The sequence below is a fragment of the Ovis aries genome, chromosome 16 (genome assembly GCF_016772045.2).
Source record: "Ovis aries strain OAR_USU_Benz2616 breed Rambouillet chromosome 16, ARS-UI_Ramb_v3.0, whole genome shotgun sequence".
NCBI lineage: Eukaryota > Metazoa > Chordata > Mammalia > Artiodactyla > Bovidae > Ovis > Ovis aries.
In genome coordinates this window covers 39362093-39389602 of record NC_056069.1, presented here as the reverse complement: position 1 = coordinate 39389602, position 27510 = coordinate 39362093, and the positions used below count along the sequence as shown (strand labels likewise).

Sequence of the window (27510 nt, the reverse complement as noted above, 5' to 3'; positions counted from 1 at the left end):
ATCCGGTCCCATCACTTCATGGCAAATAGATGGGGAAACAGTGGCTGACTTTGTTTTTGGGGGCTCCAAAATCACTGCAAGATGGTGATTGCAGCCATGAAATTAAAAGATGTTTACTCCTTGGAAGGAAAGTTATGACCAACCTAGACAGCATATTAAAAAGCAGAGACATTACTTTGCCGACAAAGGTCCATCTAGTCAAGGCTATGGTTTTTCCAGTAGTCATGTATGGATGTGAGAGTTGGACTATAAAGAAAGCTGAGTGCCAAAAGAATTGATGCTTTTGAGCTGTGTTGTTGGAGAAGACTCTTGAGAGTCCCTTGGACTGCAAAGAGATCCAACCAGTCCATCCTAAAGGAGATCAGTCCTGGGTGTTCATTGGAAGGACTAATACTGAAGCTGAAACTCCAATCTTTTTACCACCTGATGTGAAGAGCTGACTCATTAGAAAAGACCCTGATGCTGGGAAAGATTGAGGGCAGGAGGAGAAGGGGATGACAGAGGATGAGATGGTTGGATGGCATCACTGACTCAATGGACATGGGTTTGGGTAGACTCAGGCAGATGGTGATGGACAGGGAGGCCTGGCATGCTGGGGTTCATGGGGTTGCAAAGAGTCGGACACGACTGAGCTACTGAACTGAACTTTTCTTGTGGGATCTTTAGTTCCCCTGACCAAGGATCTAACCTGACTCTCAGCAGTGAAAGTGCAGAGTCCTAACTGCATTCTTAACCTAAATCGATCTTGGAAATGTAAGTTTAGAGCCCAGGAAGTTAGTGATGGATGTGATGGATCCATCAAGAGTGATGGATGGGTGGATCACCCAATTTTATTCATGGTGAAGAAGTGAAGTCGCTCAGTCGTGCCCGACTCTTTGCGACCCCATGGACAGTAGCCTGCACACCAAGCTCCTCCGTCCATGGGATTTTCTAGGCAAGAGTACTGTAGTGGGTTGCTGTTTCCTTCTCCAGGGAATCTTCCCAATCCAGGGATCGAACCCAGGTTTCCCGCATGGTAGACAGACGCTTTACCATCTGAGTGACCAGGGAAGACCCTTATTCACGGTAGTAAAACATAAAAGCGTGTTGATGCTTCCCTCTTAAATTGTTTCAGTATAAGTCATTTTATTTATTATTATTTCTCATGCACAGTAGTCAGGACAAGGTGTATTAGAGATCTCATTAAGTGGTAACCGAAGAAAAGAGTTAAAAGACCTGGTTTTGATCCAACCGAATCCTTCCATTAATCAGTGGGGAAGTCTTGAGTTCCTCAGGCTTGAGTTTTCTCATCTGTAAAACCGTGGCTCAAATTGAGAAATTATCTTCAGAACTACAAGATGTTTTCCAGAATCTCATCCCATCAAACTCCTTTCTCATCTCTCAGGTCGGATGTCAAGTTAGTGTCACTCTGACTGGCGTCTGTGCCCCTCACAATGATACCCGCCGGGGCCCCGCCTCCCGTGACTCTACCTCCGTCTCACCTCGGCCCCGCCTCCCGCCCGCCGCGGCCCCGCCTCCCGCCTGCCGCGGCCCCGCCTCCTCCCCGCCACGGCTCCGCCTCCCTCCTGCGCGGCTATTTCCGGAAAAGGGCCCTCCCCGGGTCCATGCGGAGCCGCCGCCGGCGCCGCCCCCTCCGCGCTCCCGCGTGCCGCAACCAGCGCCGCCTTTCGCCCCCGCGCGCCGCCGTCGCCCCGCGCCGCCGTCGCTGCCGCCGCGCTCGCTGGCTGGCCCGGTGCGGGCGCCGGGCTCCCGCCGCAGGAGAGGACCACCAGGGCCGTCGCCACCACTTCGGCCCGGGTCCGGGCTCCGGCCCCGCCCCGGGCCCCGGCCCCGGCCCGAGCCCCTTGCCCTGTCGGGCGATGAAGTGTCACTACGAAGCGCTGGGTGTGCGGCGAGACGCCAGCGAGGAGGAGCTCAAGAAAGCCTATCGGAAGCTAGCCCTGAAATGGCACCCGGGTAATTATTCCGCAACCGCCGCGGCCCCTCTCAAAAGCCGCGGCCCTCGCGACCTTTCTCACCCCTCTCCGCAGGGTAACTCCAGGGACCTGGCTGTGCCCGGGCTTGCCCGCCGGTAACTCCCCCTTGCCCTGTAAACCGTGCCGGCGTCCGGCCGGGTGGCCCCTGACCAACGCTGGCGATGAGAGTTCTCAGCCCATCGGCGGTCGCAGCCCCCCACCCCCAGGCTTCACTCGAGACCCGAGCACCTCGTTCTGTCCCAGACGTCCCCGGGTTCCCGCGTGGCCACTTGATGGGGAAGGATAACATCCTAGAGACCTCTCGTGCTCCTCCCACCCCTCCGTAGATGACCCCGAGCGGGGAGGAGTCGAGCTTTTAACCCAGTCATGTCTCAGGCTTTTTCCTTGCTGCAGTTCCTGCAGCTTTCCTGGGCTTTCACCGGGAAAGCTGCCCTTAACTTCAGCGGGAAATCCCAGCTACTTAAGTGTAATTAAGACAAAGGGGCTAGTCAAATGTCTTCTAAAGAGCTATGCTTTTTTTCTCTTTTGGTGGGTTGAGTGATTCTGTATTTCACTTCGGGTGTTCTGCAGATTGAAAATTTTAATTGCGTGCCTTCCCTAGTGAAGTTATGATTACATCTATAGAAGTATGCTTCTTTCGGATGTTTTATTTAGTTGTAGTCCAGGCCTGTGTGACTGGTGAAGTCATCTGATCTTCTCGACTGGGTAACGAAGACAGTATTTGAATCTCAACTTTGTGAGGTTTAAAAGAGGCTTTCATATTAGTACTAGTCCATAAAAATGTTCATAGAGTGGTTAGGATGCTCACACGGAGACCTTAGCCTTGTTTGGAAAACATGCCTTACTGGAAACGTAAATACAAATGCAAGCAAAATAGCATAACACATATAATTGGTAGTGGGTTACTAGAACAGTGACTTGGTTACTAGAACATGGGTAGTGGGTTACTAGAACATGTGGCTCAGACGATAAAGCATCTGCCTACAGTGCAGGAGACCTAGGTTCAATCCCTGGGTCGGGAAGATCTCCTGGAGAAGGAAATGGCAACCCACTCCAGTATTCTTGCCTGGAGAATCCCATGGACGGAGAAGCCTGGTAGACTACAGTCCATGGGGTCACAAAGAGTCGGACACGACTGAGGGACTTCACTTTAACTTTCACTTACTAAAACAATTAATAACTGCCCCAGGAATTCAAGACAAGGAGTTTTCACCATGTACTGAAAGGCAGTGAGGCTTCCCCTCGGCAGAGGAGCCTGGCCATTAGCTGGCTCTAGAGGAAAGAGGGAGAAGAAAATTTAATTGTATGGGAAAGAGCACCATGGTGGCCAAAAGGGGACAGTTTGATGGAAGGCAGCGTTTATTGGAAGTCTGAAAATAGGCGTTGAGAGAAGGGCTGAAGGAAGGGCTTAGAACCCCAGATCAGAAGGTGATGGTTCTAGTTAATGGAATAGGAAATAAAGCTATGGGTTTGTTGCTTAAAGCTGTAAATGATGACTGTCAAAGGAACTAGAAAAATCTGATGTATCCTGGAAGGGAAGAGGTAAATGAGCTAAATGTTCATCAGGAAGTCAGGAGCTATATCCAAAATTAATAGGTCCAAAAACAGTATAGAAGAATGTTCTTAGAGTAATAGGGATTACTGTTAGAAATGGAGTTGGAAATTTGTTAACTGTCTGGGTGGGGAAGGGTGAGAAAAAGAATTAATACTTATGACCAAATGCACATATAACTTTGATGGCAATATTAAAATGTTTTTGAGTAGTAATCTGAGATTAGGTTGTAAAGGTCTTTGAATGGCAAAGGACGGTGAAATGTGTTTTTCCAGTAACGGATAGTTGTGGCCAGTTTTATTAAGATGTCCTGGAAACGTACTATGAAGGCAGCTTAGTAGATTGAGGGGGGCCAGAGACCAAAGTCAGGTAGAGTCAACCGTGGGCACTTAAGGACCCAAAGCAGTCTTGGGATCATTGGGAGGGGTAAGGACTGCATTGAAGGGAAGTTGCAAAGGAAAAATGACCAGATTTGATTAGTTGGAAATCAGTGCAAGGAAGAATAGGATAAATACTGTCCCATAAGACACATGATTTTGATGTGCTTTTCTTTGCGCATTAATTTGTTAAGTCTGTCAGCACATGTTTAATTTCATCCTGTGTGCAAGGTAATGTATTAGATATTTCCAAGGTTAACATTCGGGCTGTGCTTCAAAGACTAATGTGTGTCTCATATAGAGGCCACCCATTTTCATTGTTTAAAAAAGGAATTACCTTTATTTATTTTATTGAAGAATTGAGAATAATTTCCAGTAGGGTCAATAGCACTGCCTAGTAAGATCACTCCTTGTGAAAGCCAGTCTTTCAGTAATTCATCTGATGACCGTTCCCTGAGCGCCTTAATGTGGACAAGACAGGAGTGGTCCCTGCTCTGCTGGCCCTGCTGTCTTCGGAGAGACACGGAAGAAAACAGTCACTTTCCATCCGCTGAGATAAGGGCAGTATGAGGGTAAATACAAGGTGCTTCTGAGCCCCTGGACCAGTCTGGATTGGGTTTTTGGGAGGGTGGGATAGATGTGCATCCCCGAGTGACATCTAGGTTGAGACCTCAAGTGGGATTGCAGGGAATACAGGAGGTGGGAGATAAGAGAGGGCGCAGCAGAGCCTAGGAAGGGAAAGAAGTGAGTCTGCCCAGGTGAGCAAGGGCTGGGTCTTGAAGGTTGTGGTAAACTGGATTAGGAAGATTGGGCTTTGGGAAGCCATTGAAGGGTTGCAAATAGGAGAAATGATAGGTTTGTGTTTTTCAAGTATTCCTTTGGCTGTATGGTGGAAGACCGGGTTGGAGAGGCTAGGCAGGAGGTAGGGAGACCAGCAGATCTCACCAGGGACACTGACATCACCAGGATGATGAAAGGACCTGGGAGCAGAGATGATTCACATGCTAAAATTCTCAGTGAACAGGGGGAATGGTTGGGAGGCTAGTGGATAGTGAGGAAAAGGGGAAGAAGGAGAGGTAGCCAGGTTGTGTGAGTCTCCATTTGAATGGACAGAATGCTGATTTGTACTCAGTGGTGAATAAGGATCAGTGACCAGGAGAAGAGGTCAGCTCCATCACCAGACCTGCTGTATCAGAGCCCCAGAGGCCTGTAGGGAAGTGTGTTCTCAGGGAGCTTGGCTTCAGTTAAGGCAGGGCTTAAAATGCACAGTCCATGAAATGTTCTATAAGGTACTGTAAAATCATTTGAGAGAAAGTAGAGGAGGACATGAATTTATCTAGAGAAAAACACAAAGAATTGTATGAGAGTGCCTTTTAAATTTCAGTGGCTTTTTAACTTTTTACACTCATCTTTTAGATCTCAGTTCAACCTCCTAGTCTACCAGTCTCAGGTATATTTAAGTGAAATAAAAAGCCATATGACAGACAGATTGAAAAAGTTATTTAAAAAAGAAGATTCAGAAAGCGATAGATCTTGCTTTCAGATGGTACATTGATGGGTTTTCTCGTTTTAAAAGCTTTAGCTGTCACCAGACTTCTTTAAGGGAGGCAAGAAGGGAGTGGGAAGAAAAAGGACAACAAAGTACAGTCCAGATTAAAAGGTGAAGAAGGCCCACCCACCTCCCACCCCTAAACAGTCACCTTTTCTGTCTCCTGTCAGGAGATTTAGTTGGAGGCTTTTTCTGGCATTCTGCTTTAATGTGAACTATGTTTCTTTGTTTATCAGACCATCATTATTAATGATTTGATGACATAGAAATCATGAGCTGGACTGTACCCTTGTATGCATATCGCAATTGTATTCAGCTGCAAATGATAGGAAGCCAGCAGTTGTGTTCAAAAAGTCGTTTTATTTTTCACATGTAGCAGGAAAACCAGAGGTGACCCATTTTGGTAGTTCTGGCTGCTTGATGAAGCCATCGAAGACCTGCTCCATCATCCTGACCATAAGACTTGAGTCTTTGTGTCAAGTGTAAGCAATTAAGAAGCTCACAGATGTCACGTGGAGGTGCCGAGAGAGGCAGGTGAGCCCCAGGGTAGCAGGTCTCCCGTGAGGTCCTTGGACTCTGCTCAGCAGCTGTCAGATGGGGCCTTGCTCACCATCTGAGATGGCAGAAGGGGTCCCAGGTAGCAGCATGGAGGAGGAAAGGGTAAAGCAGGAACAGGGTGTGTGCTGGTTGTCTTTCGAGGAAGAGTCTAAAAAGCTGCCATAAAACACTTTCATAGATTTTATTGATTAGAGCTTAGTCACATGGTCAGTCCAGGCTTCCAAGGAGACTAGAAATGGCATCTTTATTTGGGGGATCAGGTACCCCCATAAAATCAGCTATCATTTGTTCCTGGAAGAGAGGCTGAACCTGCAGTCTCTGCCTCAGTTGTCATAATCTGCGGGCAGGCAGTATACCCAGGCTTTGGGCAGGATGCAAAGGGTGAGTTAGAGCGTAAGGTGAGTGCCACCCAGGCCCATCCCTTTCTTCAGGAAGAACAGTGCTTCTCCTGGGAAGCTTCACTTAGTTATTGATCGATTTGTGTTTGTATCTGATGGGCTGAAAGTGGGTAACCTGATAATCCCAACTTCAAAAAAGTCTGAGGAGGTAAGGTTTTTAAGTGTGTACATTACTGCTGTGACCAATATCATAGTTTTGTTAGGAATAAGGGGAGAATGGTATTGAGTAGGCAACTAGTAGTAGTTGTCACACAGTAGTAATAAAAATCTAAAATAATTGAAACAGGATACTGGGTGTCCTGTGTTTAGAACCAGATGGCAACAAGGCCACAGCAAGATGAAAGTTGATAGTACTCATTGGAAATAATAGAAAATCTAGCCACAGTGGTTTAAGTAAGTTAAGAGCTTATTTTTCTCACCGCAAGAAGGCTTGGAGGTACATGCTTGCTGGCATTGTTTGAGTGGCTGAGTAATGTCACTGTGAATCTCTTGGCTTTTCCTTCATGGTCTCAAGATGGCTGCTGAAGCTCCAGCACTCATTCCATGCATGAGACAAGGAGAAAGGAAAGAAAATACAGTACTTTTCACCAGTGCTTTCTCCTCACTGGTCAGAACTGTGTCACATGGCCCTCTCTAGCAGCAAGGGAGGCTGCATAAGCCAAAATGCTTGCTTAATTTTTAGCTCGTCCAGCCTCCACAGTAAAGGCTGAAAGAGAAAAGAGGGAGAAGTTTCGGATCGGCTAACCTTATCTGCCACAGAGTGGACTGAGCACTCTATTTGAGGTTAAAAAACTGTTTTACAGTTATCAGTTGGCTTGTCAGTAATTAATATGTAAAATACTTAAAACTTTGTCAGCTATAAATTCAGCATGACATAATGTGATATTGTTGCTAAAAACTAATATAATTAGCTCTAGTTGTTAAAAGTAGAATGTTAAGGAATTAATGAATAGCTTCTTGATCATTACTATCTTTTGACTGCATTTGAAGTATATGACACAGCTAAGCAACCAACACACACACTTGGGCCTCCCAGGTAGTGAAGTGGTAAAGAACCTGCCTGCAGTGCAAGAGACACAGGTTTGATCCCTGGAGAAGTAGATGGCAACCCACTCCAGTATTCTTGCCTAGAAAATTCCATGGACAGTGCAACCTGGTGGGCTACAGTAGTCCATGGGGTTGCAAAAAGTCAGACACAACTTAGTGACTAAACAACAACAGTTACTTCCTCATGACTAAATTCAGATGAAACATTTCCAGCAGGAATGTTACAGAGATGATGCTGAATGACTGAGCGTGCACACATAGAGTATATTATGGTGCACATAAGAAGGAGATTTAGGCAGAGAAGAGGTAGGCTAGAAGATGACCCATGGGCTGCTCTAAGGAAGGGGAGTTAGACCTGTGATGGAGTTTTCTTATTTCTGGTTTTTACTTTTTGTTAATTTCAAAGGAGCATGGTTCTAAAAGCTTTTTGTGTTCAAGCACCTAAAGAAAAAGAACTGAGGCAAATTGCTGCACTTGAGAAAGTGTTGTCAGTGTCAGCTGCTTGAAGGACGTGGGACTGTGTGGTGGTATCTAAAAAGAGGAGGTCAGATACACTTGAGAGCCTTGTTTTAAGACTATTTCTGTCATTTTTTAAAAGAAGTATACATTGCGTTGTAGCCTAAAGAATGTTGAGGTACTCCATAGTAGACTCAAGATACTGATATTTTGCTCTTTGAGTGTGTTAGTTACCTGTTGCTGTGTAACACATTACCAAAAACTTGAACCAAATATATTCAGGATGTGGACTCACACCGTTTTCTGGGGATCAGAATCAGAATGGTGTAGCTGGGTGGTTTGACTCAAGGTTTCTCCGAAGGTTGAATCATCACTGGGAAAACCCATGTTCAAGCTTGCCCCCAGAGTAATGGCAGGCTTCAGTTCCTGTTGGCGGTGGGCCAGAGGCCTCCATTCGTTACCTCATGGTCTTCTCAGAGGCCACCAAAGTGTCCCCACGCTATGGCAGCTGGGCACTCCCAGAGATCCAAGAGAGGGCGAGCACCCGAGATGGAGCCTGCAGTCTTTCATAATCCAGTATTGCAAGTACTGTCCTGTCCTGTCATCACTTCTGCCTCCTGGTTTCAGTCACGCAGACGGACCCTACTGATGGGGGAGAGGATTACACAGGGTGTGAATGCCGGGAAGGTGGGGGTCCTTGGGGGCCATCTTGGAACCTGGCTACGGCCCTGAGGCAAAGATGCTTTGTGAATTCCATGGTTAAAGAGGCAAACTAAGAGAAAAGTAATTAGTATATATTTTTTAAGCTTTATGAGATTTATTTTGGTGTATGTTGATGGGAAAGAAAACCTTAAAGATGGTGGTAAAGACACACTAAGTATAATCTAGCATGAAACAGTAAGTCTTTATATCTGATGTATTTTGCTCCTTCTAAAAATAAAACGTGTACTACTCAGGGTTTTCTGTTTGTGGATATCCAGATTGAGTGCTAAGTGACATGCTGAGATTTAGAGAAAAGCATGAAACTTCTACTCGAGTTGACACTCATAACTGATCCTGAGTATCAGCTGTCAGCCACTTTCTCTGCTTTTTGCTAGTTGTTTTTCTTCGTTTTGTACATATCCATTTTATGGCATTCCTGATGGAAGCGGTCCTTTTTAGAGTCTGTCCTCTACTTTTCTGATGAGTGAATTTCTGTCCTTTATTTTAACAGATAAAAATCTGGATAATGCCGCAGAAGCAGCTGAACAATTTAAACTGATCCAAGCGGCGTATGATGTGTTGAGTGACCCTCAGGAGAGAGCGTGGTGAGTATCGTGCTGTCCGTTCTGGAGTATCTGGTTGGGAAGAATGGTCAACAAAGGGCTTTTTAGAAATGTAATACAAAAAAAAAAAAAAAGAAATGTAATACATCAAATGGTTCGGGGTGTGTTCTGCAGCCCAGTCAATCTGTTCATTATGTAAAATGCAGTGTTTGGGTAGGAAGGAACCTGAGAGATGATTATTCAGCTCTGATCTCATAGACGAAATTTGACAGTAGTAGAAATAGTTTTAATTTTCATACTTTTGAAGCTCCTTCTCATTTAATAAGGTCTCTTTGATGTCTGACAAATTAACTGATATCAGTATTCTTGCCTGGAGAATCCCAGGGATGGGGGAGCCTGGTGGGCTGCCGTCTGTGGGGTCACACATAGAGTCGGACACGACTGAAGTGACTTAGCAGCAGCAGCTGCTGAAGAAAAGGAAGAATGTTGACTTATCCTTAAAGAACAACAAAATTCTGTAAAGCGATTATCCTTCAATTAAAAAATAAAGTAAAAAAAACACGTATAGTGTTTTTGTCAAAAATTGTAATATTTTTTCCAAGAACTTCTTTATATGCAGGAGTTAGGCATCTACATCTGTGACAGACTCTTTAATGATAACCTGATCACTTAATGCCATTTCCGGACATAAATTTCTACTTTTGAAATCCTTTTGAAGGTTTCCAGATTCTCAGTGAACTTTTTGCTGTGAAACTATAAGTTTTGTACTCGGACATAACCATGCAAGATGCTGCTGGTACAGAGAGCAGATGGGTGTTCAGTTCACCTGTGGAAGTCTTGTCTCTTATTAAGAGAGAAAGGCTATAAAGAAAATTCTTATTAAATTACCTTTTCTATAAAAACTAGAGAATACTAAATTTTTCTCCTCCTGAGGAATTTGAAAATGTGGCCTTAGAAATGCATTTTCTTTCCTTTGGAAGCTTTGAGATTCTTTCCTGCCTTCCATTTGCGCTAGCTCTTCTCTAGATCTTAGGTGGTATTCCTATCCCAAGGAGTCCCTTGTCCTTTGGTTTAAAGCTCCTACCTGTTAATTCTCCTGTGAACTGAAAGCAGTTTGGCACAGTGCCGAGGAGCGTGGTCCTTCTGGTGCTGCACATATGGTTTTGAATTCTAGCTCTGCTGCTTATTGGCTTTATGTTTGTAGATAACATTATTTAATATTGCTGAGCTTCCATTTCTTGTATCAGACAAGGATAATAACTGACTTTATGGAGTGAGGGTCAGTTGTGTGTGTGTGTGAAGCTCTTAGTTGGTTTACATAAACACTGGGGGAGAGTTATTCACGTCCATGCTGGTAAATTCCCATATCCCAAAAGTGTATTTAGTCTATGGACCAGATGATGTCCACTACTGTCTTACTTAGGCTTCTTTCTGGTGAAAGTGCTGCTACCTTCCTGGGAGAGTAGAAATTCCCTGGCTTCTTAAACTCCCCTCTTCATGTTGGCTAGTTTCATATATGGCTAGTATCATATAATGACTGTAATGGACTTGGAATTGCAGTTGAAATTTTTTTAATCAGCAGTTCTGTGAAAGATTCCATGGATTATAGCCCACCAGGCTCCTCTGTCTGTGGGATTATTCCAACAAGAATACTGGAGTGGGTTGCCATTTCCTTCTCCAGGGGATCTTCCCAGCCTAGGGATCGAACCTGTGTCTCCTATATTGACATGCAGATATTTTACCACTGAACCACCTGGGAAGCTATTAAGTCTTTACCTGTTGATATTTTCCTTCAAGGTTTTGGTTGTAGGTTGGCCATGTTGAAGTGTAAAGAAGTTATATTTTGACTGTTTCAGAGTAAGGAATCTTTTGAATTTTTATTTATTCAGCCTTCACTGTTACTGCCTTTTTTGTTGTTGTTGTTGCTTAGGTATGATAATCATAGAGAGGCTCTGCTTAAAGGTGGGCTTGATGGAGAATATCAAGATGACAGCTTAGATTTGCTTCACTATTTCACCGTTACCTGCTACTCTGGTTATGGTGATGATGAAAAGGTAAGAAGTGAACTCACTGATAATTTGTCAGGCTCTTAAGTAAGACTCTTGAATGCAGAATTCTTAAAATTATTCAAAAATAGAAAGTGACAGAGTACTCATTGGAAAACTGAGAAACATTGCCTTCATATTTAACCTGTCAGCATGTAAAGACCTTCAGTTGAAACCTAAATGTATTTGCAGTGACAGAGCTTGGGACTGTAAATCTTTTTAACAGTTTAAAATTTTTTTAATTAAAAATTTTCATGTGACATTTAAAAATCTTATTCTATGCATAGACTATAAAAGTGTTAAGAATTTGTGTTTCTGTTACTGTTTTTTAGGGCTTTTATACGGTGTACCGTAATGTTTTTGAAATGATTGCAAAGGAAGAACTAGAATCTGCTTTAGAAGAGGACACGGAAGATTTCCCAACTTTTGGAGACTCCCAGAGTGACTATGATACGGTAAAAGGGAAACTTACTACCGTTTTGTAATTAGCCTTTATCAGGGTGTCTTTCCCCATTTCTTTCTTTTTATTTTAAAAAAAGAGGTTCTAGTTCTCCATCTTGTACTGTGACTCTCTTGTCTTTTGTTTTTCCTGATCCCCTCCCCTCTTTACTTTTTCCTATTGATCATGGTCCCATTCCATTAATTTCCTCATCAAATTAATTCTGAAGGGTTACTGTGTAAAGCCGTCAAAGGACTGTCTTCTCTATTGATTAATAGTAATATTCTATATACATATATATATATATACATATATATATATATAAAGAAAAGAGGTTAGATGTTTTGCAGCATCAATATTTACTGCCTTACTGGAAAAAAAAGTACAAATAAAAAGCGAGTGTTCCGCCTGTTTCCTTTGTCCCTAGGTGGTCCACCCTTTCTATGCTTACTGGCAGAGTTTCTGCACTCAGAAGAACTTTGCTTGGAAAGAAGAATATGATACACGGCAGGCTTCAAACCGCTGGGAGAAACGAGCCATGGAAAAAGAAAACAAAAAGATTCGAGACAAAGCGAGGAAAGAGAAGAATGAGCTTGTCCGTCAGCTGGTCGCTTTCATCCGTAAAAGGGATAGAAGAGTGCAGGCTCATCGAAAGCTCGTGGAAGAACAAAATGCAGAGAAGGCGAGGAAAGCTGAGGCGATGAGGCGGCAGCAGAAGCTTAAACAGGCCAAGTATGTGGGCCGGGCTGGAGCCTGTCTAGCTGTAGGTGCTGGTCCCCAGAAACGTCATGGATACCTGACCTGGTGCTTTCATGGGGATTTATCCTCACCCTGGCTTCAGCCTTTCTTTTTATGTCCTGGCACTGGGATTATGTCTTTTTATCAGCTCCGAGAAAGTTTTTCCTTTAAGTTGGTTGTTTTCCTTCAGAGGCCCATTTACACTTGAGATCCTTTACAGACTCTTATAACATTTAATGATAACTAATATTAATTGAATTCTCATTCTGTATAAGGCCACATCCTAAGTGCTTTTCTTGCAGCAGTGCTGTGATGTAAGTTCTAGTTTTTATCCTCTTTCTTTTGAGGAAATGAGACAGGCCCAAGATCACATAGCTAATAAATTGCGGAGGTGGGAACTGGAGCCTGAAGTCAGTCCAGGGCTCTGCTTTTAAGCCCCACGCAGGACTCTACTTTGTCAGTATACTCTTAGAGACTTAGTGCCTTTGAAGTTCTGTTGGTTTGAGTCACTATAAAAGCATTGTGTCCAGAGCTTTATAGCATTCTTTAAAAAACTATTCACTTCTTGAAAGTTCTACCCACCTCATGTTTGGGAAAGTGGCACGTATGTTGACACTTAGGATTTAAAACCACCTGAAGACTTTTAGTAAGTTGCCAAGAGTTAGATGTTTCAAAACTTGTTATCTAGTGGAGCGATGAAAATCAACCACAGAACTGCTAACAGATTGAAGTGACTTGGCCCGTTTCAGCCAAGCACAGGTTTTAAGTGTGTAGGCGTGGACAATTGGGGAGGATGGGTTTTAAGCCTCAGAAGTAAATGAAACCAATGCAGAGACCGTGCCGTGTGTATCCAGGCTGGCAGAGCAGTACAGAGAGCAGAGCTGGATGGCGGTAGCTGACTTGGAGAAGGAGCTCAGGGAGATGGAGGTGCAGTATGAAAAGCAGTTTGGAGATGGATCAGGTGAAGACGAAGCGGAAGACCAGGAGCTCAGAGACGGACAGGATGGTAACTTCCTTCATTCATTAAAGACTATAGGAAATGTTTTTATCATGTGCTCAGGACGCTCACAAGCACCTGTACAGGGTTCCGGTGTGACATAGCAAGGGACGGGAGGGCAAGTGGAAACCCAGAGAGCACCTGGGCTCCAGCCGATTGTTGCCAGCTTCATGCTTGTTTTAAGAATGAGGCTGGAAATTGGATTTTTATGTGCCATCTCCCAGTTTTTAAATATGGCAGATAATTGAAAAACAATTTGGCATGGCCAAGTGAAGGTGGTCTATGGAAGTACACAGTATAATTGTGGTAATTTCATTCACAATTTTCTGACCATGTTTTAAACTATTTGTCTGCATAAATATAATGAGAAGTGGGCATATTATCAGGTATAGCTAGTTATTTTCTAAAAATGCAACTAAGCAGTAGGTCAAATTTTAATAGTAACTCTTTCCGGAAAAGCTGGTGTTGTGCAGAAGTCTGTACGGTATATATAAGTTGTCTCATTTCTGACCTGTAGAGGGGCTCCTGTTTTGTGCCAAAATGTGTCTTTTCTCTGCCGCTGTTATTAGAGCATAGGCATGTGACTACCATAAAAGGAGAGGAGTGGGCATTGTTGAGAATAGTGGTCAATATACCTGACTACTGTCTCTGGCTATTCCATGATAAAAAATTAAATGACCTAAACATAGGTTAATTAATTTTACCTTATTTACAAGTGTGGCTTTTCCTTGAGTAATAGCTCATGGTAAAATGACACTTTTGTTTACTCCAAATGATTAGGAAATGGAATGTTTTCTTAATAAATTAGAAGTAGTGTGTATAAAAGTGCTTTGAGAGCTGTAAAGCACCATATAAATGTGAGGTGACATGATTACATAGAGTTTTACAATCTGTAAGGTGCTTTCACACACACAGTCTTGCTTTGTCCTCCCACAGTACCTCTTAAATATAGGTTTTGCTCATGTAATTATCTCTGTTTTACTGATGAAGAAATTAGGACTCTGAGAAGCTCTGGTATGTGTCTGAGAACATATGAAAACATTCTTAGATGCAGATTATGTTTTCAAATTCAATATTCTTTATTCACTATTTGAATAAGCTATTTGAAAGCATAACATAATTATAAAGTATCTTATACTAAACATTGGTGATATTTTGATTATTTCAGAATATCCTTCAGAATCATACTACCATTCCTTATAAAAAAACAAAATATAGGAGAGAGATCTTGGGACCTTGATCCCATAATAAATCTGAAACAGCAATCAGTTTACTTGTTTAATTTCTTCTAAAGATAGAATGTGAAATTGTGCAAAGACTTTCAGCAGAGCTTAGATTTTGTAAAGGGTCAGTACTGATAGTAATTATTCCATTGTAATAAAGCTTCAAGCTTATAAAATCTGTGAAGACAGTGTTGGAGTTTACATATAATATGCTGTTTTATGACCCATCTTTCTCATAAGGAATAGCATGAGCTATTTAAGCTGACTTAAGCAATTAAAAGTAGATTACAGTTACAGGTGCTATACTATAGGTATATACTATTGATGCTATACTGTATTTCCATTTGTATGGGCTTCCCTGGTGGCTCAGATGGTGAAGAATCTGCCTGCAGTGCAGGAGTTCCAGGTTCGATCCCTGGGTCAGTAAGATCCCCTGGAGAAGGGAATAGCTACCCACTCTAGTATTCTTGCCTGGAGAATTTCATGGACAGAAGAACCTGGTGGGTACAGTCCATGGGATCATGAGTAGGACATGACTGAGCGACTAACTTTTTCACTTTTACATTTGGTAAAAGTGAACTGAGTGACTGAACTGAACTTGTTGAAAAAACTACTTTGTGGTAGAAATATGAAAGTGACATTTGATTTTCTGAGCTTAACACACATCTAGGACTCTGACAGTTTTTTGAATCATCTTCTGAGTAGACTTATAAAAAGAACTTGAAAGATAAAGTGATTTATTTGAACACCTTCCCCTGTAATTCAGTGCTGCTTTTAAAAGGCCAACTCAAATCCTAGTAACATGTTTTTTTTCTTGGTGAAGAAGTAACAAATGTAATTTCTAATTTGTGTGCAACTTTAGATCCTTACCAAAGAGATGTAACTTGCTAACATGTTTTAGATTTATGTTCTAATCAAACAGGATTCTCACTGTAGGCTTCCCTCTGGTAGGTAAAGATAGTGACGAGGCCGAGGACGCAGAACTTTATGATGGCCTTTACTGCCCTGCATGTGATAAGTCTTTCAAGACCGAAAAGGCGTAAGTTTACTATCTCTGCACTCACCTCTTCTTTTCAGGTGAGGTGTAACACTTTGAAAGTCCTTAAAGAAAATGCTCAGAGCAGTTGTTCGCTCGCCCTCACCTTTCATCCTGGAGAAATATCTTCCCAGTGGAGAAGGGGGAACCATCTGCACCAGCAGTTAAGCCTGGTGTACTGATTCTCATTCTTGCCGTGTTCCTCTTTAAACGTGTATGCTGTCTCCAGAAAGAAATGTTGCTTGTTGTGGTGAAGAAGGCAGAGTCACAGAGGCAAGAGGGCGCTGAGCTGAGGCTGGTCTCCTCTCTCCATTCATGTGCACCCTCACGTCCAGCTGTCATACTGCCTTGCAGGCCATGGCCCCCAACCCAAGACCTTCAGATCTGTCCTGCCTGTAGTGTATTGCTGAAGTGGCAGGACTTTGTCATAGGGGAGCAGTGATGAAGGGAGGAGTATTAAAAAGGATACTATCCTAACACAGGAGGTACGGGGGCAAATACGGGAGAAAACGAGAGGAGAGCTAGCAAGGGAAGAAGGAGCAGAACGTGTGCCGTAGAGAAGGCGGAGGTCAGCAATGGAAATGGGGCTGTGGGAATCCCAAGTGGTATCACCGTGCAACCCCAGGGGAAAGTGATAGTGTCAGGAGGAGCGGTGGGAGGCAGACAAGTTAGAACCAAACAGGGAAACAAAAGCAACAAGGAAGGAGGTTTGAAAAATTATTTTTTACTTGGAAACTGAATGTCAGACTGGCAAGTTGCATGAATAGAATATAGAGCGCCCAGTTCACCTTTTGCTCACATTTCACCCCGTCTGCATGTGCTCATTCTCTTTCCACACACAGACAAGATTTTTACTGGAATAATCCGAGAGCAAGTTATGTGCCTAAGGCTCCTTTACCTCTAAATACTTCAGTATATATTCCTTAAGAATAAGGACATTCTTTCACATAATCACAGCTGTCAGCTTCAGGAAATTTAGAACGCTGATGCAGTACTTTTCATTTACTACCCATGTTTCACTTCTGTCAGCTGATTCTTTGTTAACGTCCTTTGTAGCATTTTCCCAGCTTCAATATAGGATCTAGTGTAGGATCACGTATTACTGCATTTATTTATTTGGTCTCATTTAATCTGGACCAGTTCCCTTGTCTGTGCCATTGACAGTTTGGAAGAGTATTGACCTTCCAAAGTCTTTTTAAGCAGAGCATTTCTCACTTGGGGTTTGGTTTGTCCATTTCCTCATGATGAGATTCAGGTTGCTCGGTCCTAGCTAGAGTGCTCTGCACGCCTGTGTTGCTCTTGGGGTTTCTGTCTAGAAGCACAGATGGCTGCCTGCCTCATGGCTGGTGATCATTTTGATCATCCAGTCAGGGTGTTGCTTTATTTTTCCACTGTATAGTTAGTACTTTTTCCCTTGCAGTGTTTTCCCTTGTAGCATGTTTAATATGTGGGGAGACATGTTAAATCCCTGCAAATAATCTTTCTCTTGATCAAAATTTTCCTCCTAGATTTAGCATCCACTGATGATTTCAGCTTGTGCCAGTCTTCACTAGAATTGTCTCAAAATGGGGCTTTTCCGGTGCCAGGGCTCCTGCATCATAAGTTGACCTTCTGCTGCACATGAGAGCGTTGATCTGCATGTCTGTTGTCAGAATGAATTGAGGAGTTTTGTTTTAGTATGTTAAACTCATCATTGCCCTTTTCATGCTCAGGATTTCCCAGGTGTGTGCAGTGACAGTTCCATCAGCCTGACTCCTGTATCCTTTGACGTGTCTGAGTCATATTTTTGAACACTTTACTTTCTGGCACAGAATGTTCCAGTTTCTCTTGAAAACCTCGTTCTTAAGGAGAGTTTTAGTGGGAATGAAAAGTAGGCAATCCCCACTAGAAAATCCAGATCTGAACAGGATGAGATCCAGTCCTTTAGTGCTGTCAGTTTTATCTTGTTCAGTGTTATTTAGCTGCCCATGGGAGCACCGAGATAGACATCGCTTATATAGTTTCACACCGAATGGTAGAGATGCACCTGAGCTTATATTTAGGGTGGTGGGAGTGAGAAGAGAGACCCTTCTTGAAATAAGCAAAAGGACATAAACTACTCTTACACTTCAAGGCCTCACATCACCATTTCTGAGATCCAAGGGGGCTCCCTTTAAATGCTGGAATCCTGCTTTGTGATTTTCCACTTAGCCATACTTAAGTGATTAAGAGAAAACAGTGATGAAGGTTTGAATTCTTAGAATGGGAAAAGAAAAATATGGAGAATTTGACCAAAAAACACAAGGAAGAAACTATGTAGATAAGAGGACAAAGGGAAGGGAGGGGGAATGCTGGAATATAGGAAAAGGGAACAGTCATGGGCTTCCAGTGTACTTAAATGCCCAAGAAATCCCCAAAGGGTTCTGTGTCTCCTTAAAGTATCACTGATGATTTGCTTATTAGTTAATGGGAAAAAAGTAGATTTTAGCTTGGTTGTATTCATCCAGCAACACAGTTAGGCATGTATGAATTAATCCCATTTCAGTCACTCATTTCAACTTGTCCTTTCAGTATGAGGAATCATGAAAAATCAAAGAAGCATCGGGAAATGGTTGCCTTGTTAAAACAACAGTTGGAGGAGGAGGAAGCAAATTTTTCAGGACCTCAAACTGATGAAAACAGTCTGAATGCCAATTCCGAGGAAGAGATGGAGGATGCGCCAAAACAGAAGTACTTCTAAAAATGTCACTAGACCTACTTAGCCCATTTAGAGATTGCATTTAAATGCTGTTTTATTGCAGAGAAATTATTCTGTTATGTTAATATTGTCTGTGTTTCTTCTAGTTAAGAGAGCTTTCAAGTATTGAAATGGATAAAGACATGATGTCAGATATAATTTTTACAGACTGTATTATGACTGTATTAATAGCAGTTTTATAACTGGCTGATTGATATGCTAATTACTATCAAGTGAACCACTATTATATTTTTCTAAACTGATAATGTGGGTATTTTTCTTTCAATGCTTTATGATACTCAGTATTTTTTAATATGGTATTCTTTGTATCACTAGTATTTTGGTATTTTTTCTTTTTACTTAAATATGTGACAGTTTGATGTATGTTTGTTCTTAGGCTTTCTAAAAAACAGAAGAAAAAGAAACAGAAACCAGCACAGGTACGTTGAAAAAGTTTTATTAACATTCAATATCAAATATAAAGTTGGAGTGCTCTTGTTTATTCAGTGTAAACTGTATTAAGGAGAGGAACTTTCACACCCTCATTTCATATTGATTGTAAAACAGATTAAAAGGAGCTGAAAATATTTTGGTTTTTCAGTGCTTTGCCTCATTATGCAGCTGGTCAAGAATCCACCTGCCATGCCGGGCCTTATATTTGTGGTCAGTTACCTAGTTACTGTTGTCTGTGTGTTTAAAAAATTTGCATGTGGAATTCTCATAATACAGATTAACTGAGGGATCCCATTAAAAACATCTAGATGCACGTGATGGTAAGATTTTTAAATCAAGGCAGCCGTTCACCTCATAAATATATGAAAATGTAAGGATTGATCATTTGTATATCCAAGTTTATTGTGCCAACAATGTAAATTAAATTTTGGAAAGGGAAAATTTGCTTTCCTACTTCTGGGCATGTATCTGGAGAAAACTCTAATTTGAAGAGATCTATGCACCCCAGTGTTTATAGAAGCACTGTTTATAGTAGCCAAGACATGGAAGCAAATGTCCTTTAATAGATGAATGGATAAATAGGGTGTGGTGCATATACACAATGGAGAATTATTCAGCTAATTAGAAAGAATGAAATAATGCCACTTGCAACAATGTGAATGGACCTAGAGATTAAGTGAAGTAAGTCAGACAAAGATAAATATCATAAAATATCACCTATATGTGGAATCAATGATGCAAATGAACTGAACAAAAATAGACTCACAGACATAGAAACCAAGCTTTTAGTTACCATTGGGATTAGCGGTAGGGGGAGGCAAATTAGTTGTTTGGGAGTAACATATATACTCTACTGGTTATAAAATAGTTAAATAACAAGGACCTATTGTATAGTACAGGAAACTGTATTAAATATCTTATAATAACATATAATGGAAAAGAATTGGAAAAATATATGTTACTGGATCACTTTACTGAAAACCTGAAACCAATATAACATTGGGAATTAACTATAATTTTTTAAAAGTGGTTAAAAAAAGGAGTATTTGCTTAGAAACTTGTGGTGATTGTGATTCTTGAAAAAAATGTTTAAATGACTCAATAAGTCATTTAAATATATCACCTGGGGGGTTCATACTGAATTTCTATCTTAAGAATCATTATTAACTAAAAGTATGTTGTAACACAACATACTGTGTTACACATATATATGTTGTTAATATGTGTAACAAAATTTTGTGGATTTTTTGAAACTATAAAAACAAAATGAACTTGTCCATTTTACTAAGGATATCTGGTGATTCTACAGGGAATGGAATTGATTTCTGTGCTGTTTAATGTGATCTAATTATGTTAACTTAAATTAAGTATTAAATGTTAACTGTAGTTTTTTTAAAATTGGAAGTGTTTCTATGAAAACTTAGGTAATACACTAATAATTTTTCATAAAACTTTAGATTTGGCTTGTTATATCCAAATGGTTTATGTTTGATAACTTTTAGCTGTTTTCTGGGCTTCCCTGGTAGCTCAGCTGGTAAAGAATCCACCTGCAATGCGGGAAAAACCCCAGTTCGATTCCTTGGTCGGGAAGACCCCCGGAAAAGGGTTATGCTACCCACTCCAGTATTCTTAGGCTTCCCTGGTGGCTCAGTCGGTAAAAAATCCACCTGCAGTGTTGGAGACCTGGATTTGATCCCTGGGTTGGGACGATCCCCTCCCTGGAGGAGTGCATGGCAACCCACTCCATTATTTTTGCCTAGAGAATTCCCATGGACAGAGGAGCCTGGCAGACTACATACAGTCCATTAGGGGTAGCAAAGAGTCAGACACGACTTAGCCACTAAGCACAGCACAGCTGTTTTATATTTCAGAAATTATCATCACACATAAATTAATCACTATTAAAGCTGTGACTTGGAACTTTTTGCCTCAGTTATAAAACCACACAGCAAATTGTATGTTCCTTTTATAAAATGACTTATGTCATTTTCCACCCAAAGACTCGCTAGTCATTAGTTTAGAACAATTTTTTCTTGTGTGCCAGAACCACTGGAAAAGACAGAATAGAGAGGAATTTATACCCAGTAGGTCCTAAGAGTGCAGCAGTAAGCACATATATTTGTATTCTTTTACCAAGGAAGATACTTAAGTTTACCGCCCCATTTTTTTCCTCCAAAGATGATACCTTTCCTCCAAAGATGGTTATTGCTGGATTTTTCTACTGTAAAGCACGTTTTCCCTTTTTTAAAGGGAAAGGGGTATTCCTTGATGATACCTATGGTTTCTAATTATATCAGGGAGAAAGCCCCAATTCAGATCTAGTTTTCTGTAGCACTTTCCCTGGATTTTTTCTAAGTTCTTTTTGAAGGGAAAGATAGTGTGGAGACACATACAGGTAGATAAAGGAGCAGAAAGCAGCAGATACTAAGAAACTTCAGGTTGGGAGTTTTCTGTATTGTCAAAAAAAAATTTGCATAAGCCATCAAGGATTGTGAAAGAAAACCTCAGAAAATTGAAATTGAGTGTAAACAAATAAAACCCTCTTGCTGACAACAAGGAAGAATTAATGCAAGAAACTTTGAATGCAGTACTCTGAACACCATCCATGGGACATAACTGAAGACAAAATTAACTGCAAAAGAAAAAAATCTTAAACTTTACTTAGATATTTTAGTGATATTGGTGTGGTATTTCGGAAACTATTTTTACGTGTATTATAGGGTAAAGCAAATAAGTAAATATACTAATGTTGTCGGGAAACAGATTCTCTTGTAGGAGAAGGGAAATACAGGTATAGATTGAGGGAAGGAGAGGAGAACACTAATGTCCTACTAGAATTGGAGGTATGATGTTAAAAAAATAAACAAGATACAAATGCTCAGTATACGCTGAGGGCCCTGAAGCAGTGATACCCAGTAGCAGTCATTTATAGTACACGCATCTTAGTTTCTAAACCCCCTTCCCTAATAAAAGGAGTCAGGAGTTGGTCCTTGGGAAAGTGACTGATTCTAGGGCCGAGACAGAAAGTACAAGGTGAGCCTGGATTATCAATCCTGGAAATAAAGGGAGTATTCAAAAATTTGTGGGAATAAATCAGAAATACCCAGAAGTCAGCTTACGGGCTTGCCAAATATGAGAAATTTTGAGTTGTCAAAAAGAATAATGGTGACAGATTTTACATATTGATTTTATTTTTTAAAAAAATCACGAGTCTATATTGAGCTTTAAAAAAGAGAGTTGGAAAAAGGAGGCAGATGGGAAGGCATCACTCCAAGAATGTGAATTAATACAAATGCAAATGGCTGGACTATTCTGGACCCACCAGTATAATAAATGGCTCACAAAAGAATCATCAATAGATGCCAGATCCTAGGGGTAAATAGTTATTAGGGAAGAAGATACTGATATACTCTGTTTATTACTTATTAAAAAAGGGAAAACATGCTTTACAGTAGAAAAATCCAGCAATAATCATCTTAACTAAATGATGAGACTTTAATCACTAAAAAATGGAAAGTGACATTTTGCTTCCTGATAAAATGTACTGAGGGCACAGCATTATGTCTGTAACATTCCTGCTAGAAATGTTTAACCTGAATTTAATCATGAGGAAGTAACTGTTGTTGAGTCGTTAAGTTTTGTCTGATTCTTCTGCGACCCTACAGACTATAGCCCACCAGATTCCTCTGTCCATGGGATTCTCCAGGCAAGAATACTGGAGTGGGTTGCCATGCCCTCCTCCAGGGGATCTTCCCAACCCAGAGATCAAACCCACATCTCCTGTGTTGACAGGCAGATTCTTTGCCACTGAGCCACCAGGGAAGCCCTGCAAAAAAGGACCTTACTGCAATATGTATATGGATTGTGTAACAGATAACGACAGTGTTCTCTTGGGTGTGAAGAGGGAACTGGATAGGAAGGAGAGTGTTCTTAGGACAGAACGTGATATCTTCCTGCAGCTTGCTTTTGTAGTTCTGGGGGCGGGAAGTCAAGGGGGGACGTTTTGCAGAGAAAGGGAACAAGGGGAGAGAAGGAGAAAACAAATGTGGCAAAGCATTACCCAAGGCAAAAGCAAGCCAGTTGCATTTAGTGAAGATACGTTTGTCCGGTGTTTTTTCTTGTATAATGCCTGTGTGTTGCTGTTTTCTTTTTTCCAATTGTGAAATAGTTGTTCATTGCCTGCTCATTTGGAAACTGTGGAAGACTCTCAATATCATCCCTAATTCTGCCTATGGATATTCCTGAATGTTGAATTAAGTTGTAATCAAAGGTTATATATAGTTTTCTCTCTTCTGTTTTTGCTAATGTGTTCTCTTTTCCCACATAATTGAATCAGTGTCTTTGGAAACGTGACTTTGAAGAGCTCCATAATTTTCCTTCATTTGTTCAACCATTCACTTACTGAATATCTGGATTGTTTCCATTTCCCCCTAAATTAATATTTCTCTAATGGACATTCATATTCTTCTTTTCTGCCTCTCCTTTTTATACCCTGAAGATATCCTCTTACTAGAGTGTACAGAACATGACCATTGTTCATTATAGCTGTTTGGTAACATAAAAAACTAGTGGTATTATAGTATTTATTTTATAATGGCACACATATTTTCTTACCTAGAACTATGATGATAATTTCAATGAAAATGGAATTGGAGGAGTAAAGATTGACCCGGAAGATACCAACCTAAATCAAAACAGTGCCAAAGAATCAGAAGATAGTCTCCAAGAAAACGTTGGGGTCACAGAGACTGTGGAACTGTGCGATGACCCCAAAACTGAGGCTAAAAGGTAAGACAGAGTCACGTGTTGTTTTCTAGTTACTTAATACTGGTAGTGAGGATGGCTTTTCGTATATCAAGTAAAACACCCTTTCCCATGATGGACGCTGGGAGTTGGATGTATCTGTGACTTATTCATACACATGTATGTCTACCAAGGATGATGTTGGAGGGAGAATGCAAGACAGTGTGCTCAGACATTTCAGCAGCATGGCCCAAAGCCAAAAGGAGTTTCATGGACTGAGTTTCTGTTTTTCTCATCCTGGTGAAGTCCTTATTTTGTGCTGGGTCAGTAATCCTTGGCGAGGCTACAGATAAGGCCATGCCCCACTCACCCGAGCATCACTGCCCGAACCTCCATACTCCGGCCAGGCAGCCTGCATTCGGCCCCAGCACAGGGCATCAGGGTGGATGTGCCAGCTTGGGGTCTTTGCTCTCTGGATGCCCGGGAGTCATGGTGCTGCCCAGGCCTCCGGGGTTGGCCAGGGGGAGGTCTTACTCCCATGAGTGGTATGGGTGCCTTGAAGACTGGAGAATGGGAAGCTGGAAGAGGGGGTTGCAGCCACTCTGATGCTTGGTGTGTGTCCCCATCTTACACACGAGGAAACTGAGTCTGGGGTAAATGACTTGCCCCAGAACAAAAACTGCTAAGTGGAAAGGCTGGCTGACTACATGGAGGACCCAGCTCTGCTAGTTCCGTGGGGCCCTGCTGTCCTGTAAAGGTCCCTTGGGGGCTGCTTGGGTGCATGAGGGGTGGGCCAAAAGGGGGGGTTCCAGGCCCCTGAGGACCTCCTTCATCTAGAGCTGAAGTCTTTTTATTTATTTTCCATATGACTTCTGTGTGGGTTTCACTGGGGAAGGAAAAGGGGTACTCAGTGCTCAGTCAGACTTTGGCAACCACTAATAAAATGCATTTCCTCACTTAATAATGTGAGAAAAAGAATCAGAATTCAGATGACCTCTTCCCTGCTGAGGAGTGGCAGAGCTGGGGTGGATACCCCACCACCCGCGCTCCCCCTGCCCAGTGGCCTGATGCCCAGTGCTTTTCTGCAGGGCCTCTCTGCTGCTTCTCTGCGGTGCACGGACACTAGCCGCCTACTGTGTGTGTGTGTGTGTGTGTGTGTGTGTGTGTGTGTGTCTGGAGTACATTTTTTTACCTTCTTTTTTATTTGTTATTAACATTGACATACAACATTATGTTAATTTCAGGTATATAACATAGTGATTTGACATTTATATACATTACAAATTGATACCATAATAAGTCTACTAACTGTCTCTATATAAAATTAGTACAATTTTCTGGAGTATATTCATATGAATACATTATATCTCCTCTAAAGTACATTTTAGAAATAGAGTCTTAGATACTAGCTTCGGAGATGTAGCTGTCTTTCATAATATGGTAAGTTTTTTGGGAATAGTATCCTAAATTTTCCCAAATTAGCCTAAATGCTAAATGTTGTTGGATATATTTGTGGCCTCTGATGTTATTTTGTAAGTTAGTAAATGTTGAATCTGTTGCCTTTTATGTCATTGTGTCTTTTTCTTGAGATTTTCAAAGCTGACCGAATACTACATAGTGTGTTACACTCCTTATCAGCATCTTTTTTTTTTTAAAGATTTTATTGACTTGTATGTATTTTCGGCTGTGCTGCATCTTCATTGCTGAGCGGCCTTTTCCCTCTAGCTGCAGGGAGCGGCGGCTGCTCTCTAGCTGTGGTGTGCGGGCTCCTCATGGGAGTGGCTTCTCTTCCTGTGCAGCGTGGACTCCAGAGTGCTCGAGTGGTTGCAGTACATAGACTCAGTAGTTGTGGCTCCTGGGCTCTGGAACCCAGCCCCAGTCAATAGTTCCGGCTCACAGGCTTAGCTGCTATGTGGCATGTGGAATCCTCCTGAGTCAGAGATTGAACCCATGTCTCCTGCATTGGCAGGTGGATTCTTCACCACTGAGCCACCAGGGGAGCCCCATTTGTCAGCATCTTTTAAGTGCATAGACCACGTAACTTAATCCAGACTCCTAGGTTCTGACTGAAGAACTGTATACTTATGAAGTGCTTGACAGCATTTTAACTCATTGGTTATAACCCATCCCATCTGTTCTGTAAACATAGTTGCACTCAGATTTTACCGTAAGAATTTGGCTAGCACACATGAGGGAAAGTATGAGAGCACTATGGAAAATGAGGATTCACATAGCAGATTAAGTAGAGGGATGTTCTGGAGTTAAGCAGAATAGGAGGAAACTGAATATACTGACTGGCAGTCTCTGGGTTATAGAATACAGGGGAGAGAAACTCATCACATGAACATTATTTCTTTCAATAAAAGAAAATGCTTTACATGTAACAAATTTAATTATATGAAAAATGCATTGCAGTGTCTGTTTTTCTCATTTCACTGTGGAACTGGTGAAATGTTTATCATCAGCTGAATCAGGTTTAACAAGTTGTCTCTTAATGTCATAGATTATTTGTGAGCACTGTAGGTTGGCCATGAAGATGGTTTGCTTCAGTAAATGGAGTATTAAGTACTTACTTTTTTTCTTTTACAAAAATATGCTGAGTAGAAGTTCAAAGATATTTTAGAGGGCTTGCTTTATCTTGTGTTTCAACTTTTAAGTAAATTCCTTATTTTTTGTATCAAATTTGATATCTAATGTTACCTCTAAAGTTGTTTTTTAAAGCTGTTCATTTGAGATGTGAAAATTAATTCACTTGGCCATAAAAATGAATGAGTTTTTCTTTAAAATGCACGTTACTCTTTTGAATCTTCTTGGGTTCTAGATGACAGTTAAAAGGGCAGAGCGTTATTATTGAATTAGTCTTGATTCTTTCATTTGTTTTCCAGTGTTTCTAAACCCAAAGGAAAGAAAGCCAAAGATACTAAAAAGTCTGTCAGAGTACCTGCTGAACCACAGACAGTGGTAAGTCCAAACAATATTGACAGCTTTTCAGTGGACCTTGTTGTTTAAACAGTGTAATCTACATTCTTGATTCTGGTCTAAAGATTTAAATGTGTACCTGGTGAACCCTTCACCTGCTGCATACATGTAGCTCCATCAGCAGTTTTCCTTGATGAATGTAAAATTTATTCAGAATATATGTGCCACTGACATTTTTTTCTTTATGGTAAACAGAGGCACACTGAACATATCAGATTGTACCAGAACAGTTACTATTGTGTTTTCATTAATTTGAAATCCAGGACCTTATTCTTATGGCATGTGCTCTTGAATTCTCAGGACCCTTAGAGTTGATGGTATTGGTTAATGGAACTCAGCTTCCAAGAACAGTTGCCTCTGCTGAGTCTGTCTTGTTATTTTGCAATTGCTTGATATTTAATCTCAACATGAAAACATTGCTCTCAGATAATAACACTTGCTTTTATTTATGATTTTTCCCCCCCTTCTCAGAGTGATGTGCTTATCAGCTGTACAACTTGCCATAGTGAATTTCCATCCCGGAATAAACTGTTTGATCATCTAAAGGCCACTGGTCATGCAAGAGCACCTTCATCCTCAGCATCTTTGAACAGTGTAACAAACAGTCGAAACAAGAAAGAGAAACGTAAAAACAGATAGAAATTCTGCCCGCGCTTTTCTCTTTCAGTTGTTGCTAGCTTTTGAAACCAAAAACTGAACTGAAATCATCTAAAGAGTTAAAATTTCAGTGATCTGCAATTTATTGCATTGTGGAAAATTATTTTTTATCTTGTAAAAACATTTTTTTGGTTTAATATATATTTTTTAAACATGTCATTAGTGACTGGATTCTACTTTTGCCATCTGAAATTGACTTGAATGTCCCCAAACAGGTACATATTGTAAAGTATGCATTCTTGACTTTTGTTGGCTCATGTGAACAGAAATGTACAGGGAGAATTAAATTATTTTAACACATACAAA

General features: G+C 41.3%; 1 protein-coding gene across 2 annotated transcripts; it reads left to right on the top strand.

The window, feature by feature from the left end:
* The first annotated feature begins 1604 nt into the window (after positions 1 to 1604).
* Positions 1605 to 27510, top strand: DNAJC21 (DnaJ heat shock protein family (Hsp40) member C21). Of its 2 annotated transcripts, none has more exons than XM_012097094.5 (12): positions 1605 to 1956; positions 9127 to 9220; positions 11109 to 11232; positions 11556 to 11678; positions 12090 to 12394; positions 13255 to 13406; positions 15572 to 15659; positions 18207 to 18365; positions 18770 to 18812; positions 23444 to 23613; positions 26454 to 26529; positions 27019 to 27510. In XM_012097094.5, exons 1-12 carry the CDS (start codon positions 1605 to 1607, stop codon positions 27184 to 27186), a joined length of 1854 nt encoding a protein of 617 aa, XP_011952484.4. In that variant the 3' UTR covers positions 27187 to 27510. The 2 variants fall into 2 exon arrangements, with proteins under 2 accessions (XP_011952484.4, XP_011952485.4); XM_012097095.5 differs by having other exon boundaries at positions 26428 to 26529.